Source organism: Nelumbo nucifera, chromosome 1 (genome assembly GCF_055504915.1).
Source record: "Nelumbo nucifera cultivar China Antique chromosome 1, China Antique-T2T, whole genome shotgun sequence".
NCBI lineage: Eukaryota > Viridiplantae > Streptophyta > Magnoliopsida > Proteales > Nelumbonaceae > Nelumbo > Nelumbo nucifera.
In genome coordinates this window covers 123675846-123685664 of record NC_142649.1, presented here as the reverse complement: position 1 = coordinate 123685664, position 9819 = coordinate 123675846, and the positions used below count along the sequence as shown (strand labels likewise).

General features: G+C 39.5%; 2 protein-coding genes across 2 annotated transcripts; both read left to right on the top strand.

The window, feature by feature from the left end:
- The first annotated feature begins 887 nt into the window (after positions 1-887).
- On the top strand, positions 888-1226 carry LOC148803772 (uncharacterized). The gene has a single exon (XM_088897777.1). It carries the CDS (start codon positions 888-890, stop codon positions 1224-1226), a length of 339 nt encoding a protein of 112 aa, XP_088753903.1.
- Positions 1227-8781: 7555 nt separating this feature from the next.
- On the top strand, positions 8782-9602 carry LOC104590385 (Translation protein SH3-like family protein). The gene has a single exon (XM_010249037.3). The coding sequence runs from the start codon at positions 8864-8866 to the stop codon at positions 9302-9304; it is 441 nt and encodes a 146-aa protein (XP_010247339.1). The 5' UTR covers positions 8782-8863; the 3' UTR covers positions 9305-9602.
- The last annotated feature ends 217 nt before the right edge of the window (positions 9603-9819 follow it).

The window sequence follows — 9819 nt, the reverse complement described above, 5'->3', positions numbered from 1 at the left end:
CAACACACCCTCCAAGAACGGAATTGCCATTTTGGTTGCTTTAACAATGGCAGCTTTGTTCTTGCAAAAGTTGAGAAGGAAAAGGTTGGAGATTCAGATCAAATTAACAGGGGATGTAGTATAAGTAATATAAACAAGGGAAACGCATTTTAAAGAAATGGCAATAAAAATGTTAGTTGATAAAATGGATTGAAATGTTATAAAAAAGCTGAATTGTTTGTCGAAACGAAATGCTCATCGGTTGGAAAAAGTGTTACAAATGCATCGGAATCACATAATATGAATTCTCTATGAAGTTTATCTGGACACGAATAAAACAAAACAAAATGTAAAATGTATTGATCTTGTTGGAATATCAAGAATACCAAGAACAGTTACTACAATTGCCAATATCAAGATTAATTACCACAACTGTCTCTCTTGCCACGTGTAGAAAATTGTTATAACAACTATAAACCCATGCCTATATATATCACATGTATCTTCCTAAATTAATGAATTCAATAATTCTTTTCTTCTTCTCTAATACTTGTCGTCATGGTATTAGAGCGGTAGTTCTTCCGCCGTCACATGCTTTGTTCCAAAATCTTGCGTCGGAGTTATGTTCTCGCTCTCCTCAAATCCTGTGCTGAAAGCTCTGGTTTCCAACGTCTTCCTCCAAGTTGTGCACCAGGGCTGCTCTGTTTCTTCTCCTTGTTGTCACCTTTTGTGCTCTGTTTTTCTATCTCCTGCTTTTTTTTTTTCACTAAAGATCCAGACTATAACCACCAGTTCGCAATGGAGAACACAGTAAACTCTCCATACTTTTGCATCCATCTGATAGCCTTGGAGCTATTCTTGTATCATGCCAGCTCACTGGAGACAATTTCCCGATGTGGTGATGAGGCATGACTAATGCTTTGAGGGCAAAGAATAAATTCATCTTTGTCAATGGATCTTTACCACACCCGGCTTCCAATGAGACAGATCTAAATGCCTGGATTAAGTGCAACTCCATGGTAGTTTCATGGATTTTCAATTCATTGAACAAAGAGATATACAACAGTGTGGCCTTCATTGAATCAGCTGCTGATATTTGGAAAGAGCTCCAAGAATGGTTTTCTCAGGGTAATATCCCACGTATCCATCAACTGAAGAGAGACCTTGCTCTTCTTCAACAAGGTGAATCATCGGTGACAACATATTTCACTAAACTATGGACTCTGTGGGATGAACTCAACTCCTAATGTACAACATATGGAACAACTAAAGCCCTTGCAAGAGCATGACAGACAGAAACTACATCAGTTTCTCATGGGACTCAATTAGTCTTTTAATGCCATTCGATCAAGTATTCTCGGATCCGAGCTTCTGTCCTCACTGAGTAAGGCTTATGCCCTTGTCACTCAAGAAGAGCAACATCAATTAGTGGTTTCTCCTCTTGCACTGCAACCTGAAGTAGTAGATCTAGCAGTAAATACTTCCAAGAATGATAATCCTTGATCAAAATTCAAATGTGACCACTGCAAACTCACAGGCCACACCAAAGACCGGTGCTATGCTCTTGTAAGCTATCATCCCAATTTGAAGAGACTGACAAAGCTTCAACACAACAAGCCAATTCTTCCAAGACTGACCGATCAACCTCTTGTGCCTTTGTTGATGAAAAATCTATTGCATCTGTGGATCAAACATCTCCACTAGTAGGTATTACCATGCACCAATATTCACAACTCACTTCCCTATTACCGAGAGTCATCTAACTTCGTTGCAAATGTCACCGCTGGTAAGCACTCCACACCTTCTATCTAATAGAATATGTATACTGGTGCATCTGACCACATGATATCATCTCCCTCATTTTTCTATCATTCTAAACCAGTTCATACCTCCATTCGACTACCCAATGGTTTTGTCACTCATGCATCTCTCCAAGACTTTGCTATAATTAATTCTTACATCCTTCATGATGTTCTGTTGTGCCTAACTTCCATTACAATCTCCATGAAGAAGTTTACCTGTCCCAATTACGGTCTTGGAGCTTGAATCCTGAAGAGTGCAAGAAGAGGCAAAAGAGGTAGCCACACAGTTTAGTTGCTGTGTTATTTTACTAACAGATAGGATATTGCAATGAAAGTTAGGAACAAACAAAACATCATGAAGGATGTAAGAATTAATTACAACAAAGCCTTGGAGAGATGCATGAGTGAAAAAACCATTGGGCAGTCAAATGGAGATTCAATGAAGGCCACTTTGCTCTTCTTCTTCATCCCTGACATATTGGTTGGATTGTGAATCATCAACAAAACCATTAGGTTACGCCTCTCGAGCCCGTATGGAACTCATCCCTGACATATTTGCTTTCAACTTAGACAAACATTGTGATACTTGTCATAGAGCATAACAAGCTTGTATTCCTTTTCCCGTTAACATTTGGGGTGGTTATAGAACCCCCTCACATTCTAGGCACTGTAAGGGTGGTTATAGAACCCCCTCCTTTTGTTCATGTGTTTCTATACCCCAACAAAATGGGGTAGAAGAAAGAAAGCATCCTCATATATTAGAAGCGGCCCAGACCTTGTGTTTCCAAGCTTCTTTGCCTATTTCATTTTGGGGATAGTGCTTACTCATTGTAGTCTACATAATCAATTTGTTGCCCACACCCTTACTATCTAATGTTTCTCCCTATGAAATGCTATTTCATCGGAAACCATCTTATGACCATTTGAGGGCATTCGGTTGCCTATGTTATGTTCAAGTCATCCCTCGACCCTTGGACAAATTTGCTGCCCGATTTGAACCTTGTATATTTTTGGGCTGCCCACATGGCCAAAAAGGATATCGGGTTTATAGCCTTGAAACCTGATGCATCTTCACAAGCCGAGACATTGTATTCTATGAAGATTGGTTTCCCTTCCATGATAACCCATTACTTGTCCATCCTAAATCATCAACGGTGGTTCCTCTTCCTCTAGATCCTTCTAGTGATTATGATTTTCTACATGCATCTGCCCCTTCTAATGAGAACACATCCCCTATTACTATTCAACCCACCACTACTGATGTGACCCAACCCATCCCTAATTCCACCCATTACTCATTCTCGACGACCCCGTCGCCAAACCACCATCCCTAATCACCTTAATGATTAAATTTACCACCAATTGGCAATTGCCTTCTTTCACTTTTACAATCCAACCATGCCACTTTATAAGTTGAACCCAGAACCTGTGCACAAGCTGCTCAAGATCCCTGTTGGTGGCAAGCCATGATAGATGAGATTTATGCCCTTGAAAGAAATAATACTTAGACGATTGTGCCCGATAAGCATCCCATTGGTTTCAAATGGGTGTACAAAATTAAATATAAGGTAGATGGTTACATTGAGTGCTTCAAAGCGCGACTTGTTGCAAAAAGCTATGCACAAATTGAAAGCCTCGACTACCATGAAACTTTTGCTCAAGTTACAAAATTAGCCACTATTCATTATCTTCTTGTCGTAGCTGCCATCTAAAGTTGGGACCTTCATCAATTAGATGTCAATAATGCTTTCTATCGTGGAGACCTCCATGAAGAGGTTTACATGATAGTTCCACAAGGATTTGAGACTCCATATTCAACATACGTTTGCAAGCTTTAGAAATCTTTATATGGTCTTAAACAACTTTACCGCATGTGGTTTGTTGAATTCACTCAAGTTCATACATCTTTGAGGTTCAAGCAATCTTCCAATGATTATTCCCTTTTTATTAATTGCTCCAACTCCTCGTTTGTTGTTGTACTTGTGTATGTGGATAATGTCATCATCAGTTTGAATCACATCTCTCAAAACGTATATTGATAAACAATTTGGCATCAAAGATCGCAGATAGTTACGGTTCTTCTTAGGCCTTGAAGTTACTCACTCTACTTTTGGCATTTTCCTCAATCAACACAAATATGCTCTAGACATTGTGCATGACATAGGACTTCAAGATTGCAAACCAAGTTTAACTCCCATGGAACAACAAAATCACTTTGTTGATGATTCAAGTCCTCCATGTTCCGATCTGGCACAATATCATCATCTTGTAGGTCAACTTGTATACCTCACAACAACCTGCCCGGATCTTTGTTTCATTGTTAATTGCCTGAGCTAGTTTATGCATGATCCTCGCCAAGAACATTTTAATGCTGCTCTCTGAGTTGTTCTCTACATCAAAGGCACCCTCTCTACTAGCATCTTCTTCTCTGCCATGAACACCATTCAGTTGCATGGTTTATGTGACTCAGATTGGTCCAGGTGTCCTCTTACCCATCATTCCACCATGGGATATCTCACCTTGCTCGAAAACTCACCTCTTTCTTGGAAAACGAAGAAGCTAAACACAGTTTCTTGCTCATCAGAAGAAGCCGAATGCAGGGCCATGGCTGTTGCCTCTTCTGAACTAGTTTGGCTATGAAGAATACTTGTTGAACTCATTGTTACTCTCATTGAGCCTCCAACTCTCCATTGTGATAGCAAAGAATCTCTCCACATTACAGCAAACCTAGTCTTCTATGAACGCACAAAATACATAAAAATTGATTATCACTTTGTGTGTGACCTAGTCCAATGTGGAGACTTACTCACTGCTCACGCGTCAAGCATTTTTTGACCTGCTGATTTATTCATCAAGGCCATTCCATGGAAAGTGTTGTCGTTGCCTCTAAATCTTCCTTCTTAAGCCTCCAAACATCAATGGCTGCTTCCTTCTGTCGCAATCCCTCTTGAAGTTGCAATCTATTAACCACTCCCTAAAGCTCCTCAAAAACCTCAAGTTTCCTCGTCTCAACCCTGGTTTCATCCTCCAATCCGGTCTCCGATGTCTATGTCAAGTTCAAAAGTTCTGACAACCTTCCTCTTTGACCTTGACCTCTGTTGCTTCTATTTCTACTTCAAGCTCTGCATCTGCACCGGCGAACCAATGCCAAAGTCTTCCTCATGACAGTTGTGAAAAACTCCACACATCATGGCAAATGCCGCTCCCTAAATTGCAAGCCACAACCACAAATTCCCTCCCCTAATGTGTTCGAGCACCATAGATCCAATGTTGTTCTGCTGATACCTCATCATTTTCTGGCTGGTTCTCAAGTTTAAGAGATTACACCTACATTCTGTAGAGAGAGAGATTCTATTTATATATTTTGAAAATTTAAAAAATAAAAGAGGACAAAATTGACCACAAATAAATAATATTAGATTTTAAAAAAATTTTACATGTCATATTATGTCACATGTAAACGGATTGTGATGAAACACTAACAGACGTTAAACCGCTAGGGTGGACTTATGATTAGTCAATTTTCTAAAACCTAAGGATAATTTAAGAAATTTACACATTTTACGAGATTTTAAGAATATGAGAGAAAGGTTCGATTGAGTTAGGGTTGACTAGGTTCCGGTTGAAAGTTGGATTGCATTAGGAGTAGGATTGGGGTTCATAACCTCGATTTTTACACAAGGTATCATGTAGTGGAATCCTATATTTAATATATCACCAAATCAACCCAAAACAAGCTAACCCAACTAAAAAATCTGGTGGTTTGGCTAAGTTTATTTGGTCAACTAATGAATTGCGTTTGTGAATCCCCTCACACACACATAACAGACGCACACAGAGACGAAACATTGACGTTGTACAAGGGTTGGATTGCCAAACCATCGGCCCTAATCTTGTTAATTGTAGGCTTGGCTTGAAGAGAGGAAGCACAACCCAACTAAATTACCTAATTATACACATGCATGCTGATTCAACACGGTCGCCATCTATTCTATATTTGGTACGTTGAACCAAATTGCTATTAATGGGTTGGTCGCTAAAATGAAAATAAAGAAGAGCAGCACTAAAAGCACGCACCAGATTGTCTATTGTCTTCAGTTCTTAATCCCCATTTTTAAGTGTAATTTATTTATTTTTCTGTTGATTAGTTACAACTATTGGCAGTCTTGGTCTCTTAAATACCAAATTCCAGAAATCGATCGGTCCTTATCTACTACTCGCGCGATTCCCTCCTACCAGCTACTCGCTCTCTTCTTTTGTCATCTCTCGCAAACTAAACTTGACTTTAGATTCTCCTCCCTGGTCCTTACCTTAATTAGTTCCTTACCCACCCCGAACCAGTTCTCATCATCTTTCGTTCCCATGTCTTCTTCCATCTGCCTTCGCCCCATTTGACCCAACTCTTATCACTCAGCAACAGAGACCTTATATGAAAACTATATGTAGAATTAATTACTTGCACCTCTATATATGAAACTGGATATATAGTATAATAAGATTTTTCATAAGAATGTATGTGAGGAGTAAAGTATATACAAGTCAAACAATGTACAAGTAATAATATAATATCATCCAAACAAATCAACCATTTCTATCTTCTGACTGATTCCCTGTTTCTCGAATCGTTACTTGTATTCTTGGCACAAACACAAATACATATATATGCACAGAGATGCATAATACAGAAGTAAAGATGTCTAAGCTAAGCCTGATTGAATCAAGTCTCCTCTGTCTCTGTTTAATGTGTATCACCGTTTCCCTGGCTTGTCCTATAGCTCACAGGCAAGCCCTCCTTCAATTCAAGCACTCGCTTATCAGAAACTCATCCACTGATGAGATTCTCTTTGACTTGGAGTCATGGAATTCCAGTCCCGATTGTTGCCAATGGGAAAGGGTCGTCTGTGATTCTTCCAACTCGGCTCTGAAGCCTGTTATCGCCCTGGATCTCTCCAAGTTATATCTTGGGTCTTTCGCTGTCATGGCGCCAATCTTCAACATAAAGAGCCTAACCAAGCTTGATGTCTCCAAGAATTTTCTACAAGGCGAAATTCCAATCTGGAAACTGGCTCGGTTGAATCGACTGGTTTACCTTGACATGAGCTACAATAATCTGAGCGCTTCTATTCCTTCTCTGCTGTTCAGCTTAAGAAATTTAGAACACCTGGACTTGACTGGTAACTCATTCTGTGGGGAGCTTAGTAGTCATGTGCGCAATCTTTCAAAGTTGAAGTTCTTGGGTTTGGCTTGCAATTCTCTCAGTGGTGAAATCCGCAAAGAGATTGCAAAGCTAGTTCGACTGCAAAACTTGTGGCTCCATGGTAACAGATTTTCACGCAAAGTTCCGAATTCGATTTTGTAAATGAGAGGATTGCAGTTCCTAGATTCTAAGCTTAGAAACAGGGCCCTCGTGAAAGCAACTAGACAATGGGAGCTGATAGCTACAGCTGCCTAAGACTAGGAGGAGAGGATGAAAATGGAAACCAAACTGCTAGAGCCACTCTTGGCTGGAGGATGCTTTAAGCTGAAGATTGGTGGATAGTTCATTAATAAATTTGATCTGAATCTCCAATTAAACTTACGGAGGGGTTTGTTCAACGGTGTCAACACAGGGATTTTAGAAACTGTGATTTAACAATTATCTTTTCTTTTCTTTTCATTTTTTATGTTGTGTATTTGATGATAAAAGGAACCGAATTTAGCATTTCATCGGAACAAGGCTGGTGATGCTAGCTTAAGGGTTTTGTACAAACATTTGTGATTTATTGCTCAAATATTCATAGCTGTATTTGAATGATTTCTTCTTATTCCTTGAAAACAAAGTCCTGGGCCATAAAATTCTATTAAAAGAAATTAATTCTTTTTGATATTTTATTGCAATTGTTGTGTTCTCAGGACGACCAATAAACTTCAAGGAAAGTATTGGTTATTGATAATATATATAAGCAGGCTATTAACGTCTAAACTCACAACCCCACCATGTAAGGTCTGTGCATTTCTTATGCTCTGTTTGGTTGCAGGTAAAATGAACGATTTCCTCAAAACTGCTATTTCTACTACATGTTTGGTGACTCGTTAGGCGATGGCGGGGAATGAATATATACCTTTCAAGAAAAATGAAGATTGTTATAAGAAAATGGCATTCTTAAATTTCTATGAATCATTTTCCAAACGGAGCTTGATCTTACACAACTTTTGAATATTTTCCATGCAAATTGTTCAATAAATCCTTTTTATTCATAGTTCTTAATTGAAAAGGTAGAATTATAGATGTATGGACCGTCAAAGTTCGCTGCGACATGTAATAAGCATATATCTATTTTATTTACGAAGCTCCAGAGTCCAGAGTCCAGTCCAGACCACTCGGCCCACTCACCTTTTGCCTGGGCCGCACCCTTAAAAATTTCTCTGTGGACTAGAATAACCCTATGACGTGATGGGCGTTTTATATCTCCTAACCCAGGTTGGCCAAGCCCACGAGAAGCCCAAAAGTGGTAGAAAGGAGGAATCTTAAAATACATAAGGCTGTGTTTGGTGAAAGGAGGAATCTCAAAATTGTGGCCGTGCAAATGATATGAGCGTAAATTCTGACTTATTTTTTTTTTCCAAATTTTAACTTATTTTATCTGGTTGCAATACAAATGAAATAAATTAAGACAGAATAAAGAAAAATTTAAAATAAAATTAAATAAAAATTTGCATTTTTTTCACTACTCCCATGCATTTATATTAATGCAAATAAATTGAACCGTAACCAAACACAACCTAAAGGAAAGGCATATCCTTCCATTTAAATTTGGAGGATGCAAGAAGGCAATGAATAATCTCATCCATTAGATTCGGTTGGATGATGAAGAGAATAATGTCATTCGCTTAGAATAGACAAACATTATGTGTATACGCTATACACGCTGAAACAAAGGAAACAAACTTCCTCCTGCGTAACTCCGTTCCGCAAACCCTAATAACCAGAGTGAAAGTATAAATACAAAACCCTAGTACGAGACACACCCTCTGATTTTGTTTCATTTGGAGCCGGAGAGAAAGCTAGGGAGGGAAAGAAAAGGAACGGATAAGAGGCGAAGATGAAGTACAACCCTAGGGTTTCCAGCTCGAGAAGAAAGAATCGGAAAGCCCATTTCACGGCGCCATCGAGCGTCCGTCGCGTTCTGATGAGCGCTCCCCTCTCCGCCGATCTCCGAAGCAAATACAACGTGAGATCTGTCCCCATTCGCAAGGATGATGAGGTTCAGGTCGTCCGTGGGACTTACAAGGGCCGAGAAGGGAAGGTCGTTCAGGTCTACCGCCGTAAGTGGGTGATCCACATCGAGAGGATCACAAGAGAGAAGGTTAATGGATCCACCGTCAACGTCGGCATTAACCCATCCAAGGTCGTCATCACGAAACTCAGGCTCGACAAGGATCGCAAATCTCTCCTCGATCGCAAGGCCAAGGGCAGAGCGGCTGCTGATAAGGACAAGGGCACTAAGTTCACTCCCGAGGATATCATGCAGAACGTCGATTAATGAATCTTTCTTCCGATCTCCATTCAGGTTCTCATCGGTTTCTACCTCTTCTTCTGGCCTTTTTTTGTTTTCTTGAGATACTGTAATCTTGTTAAGTAAATTTGGAGAGAAAGAGAGAGAACCAATAGTTTCTTGAACGTTGGATCTGTTTTTTCCCTGCGGAATATACAATGGTAGGATTTTATCTTAAATCTGAGAATTTGGAATTTGGATTTCGTGCATAATTATTGGTTTAGTGGATCTGAAGAATGTAAAATTGTAGTTATTAGTTAATTGGAAGCGGGAGCTTATTGTTTGAGATACCGAGTATGCGTGTAATGTGAGTGGTATATTTTGGCGTAGCTTCGCCGGAATTTGTGAGGGAATTCAATTGCAATGGGTAGGTCATCGGAGGAACTGCATGACCAGATCATACAACTTATTCGTGTGATAACCAAAAGATTTTCTGTATTCACCTTTAATCACATCGTGTTTGATAATCCCAAAAATGAATCTCTACTGACTCGGTGGGTGTC

Coding starts and splice junctions, on each gene's coding strand:
- LOC104590385 (XM_010249037.3), top strand. CDS start 8,864: ATGAAGTACAACCCTAGGGTTTCCAGCTCGAGAAGAAAGAATCGGAAA.
- LOC148803772 (XM_088897777.1), top strand. CDS start 888: ATGACTAATGCTTTGAGGGCAAAGAATAAATTCATCTTTGTCAATGGA.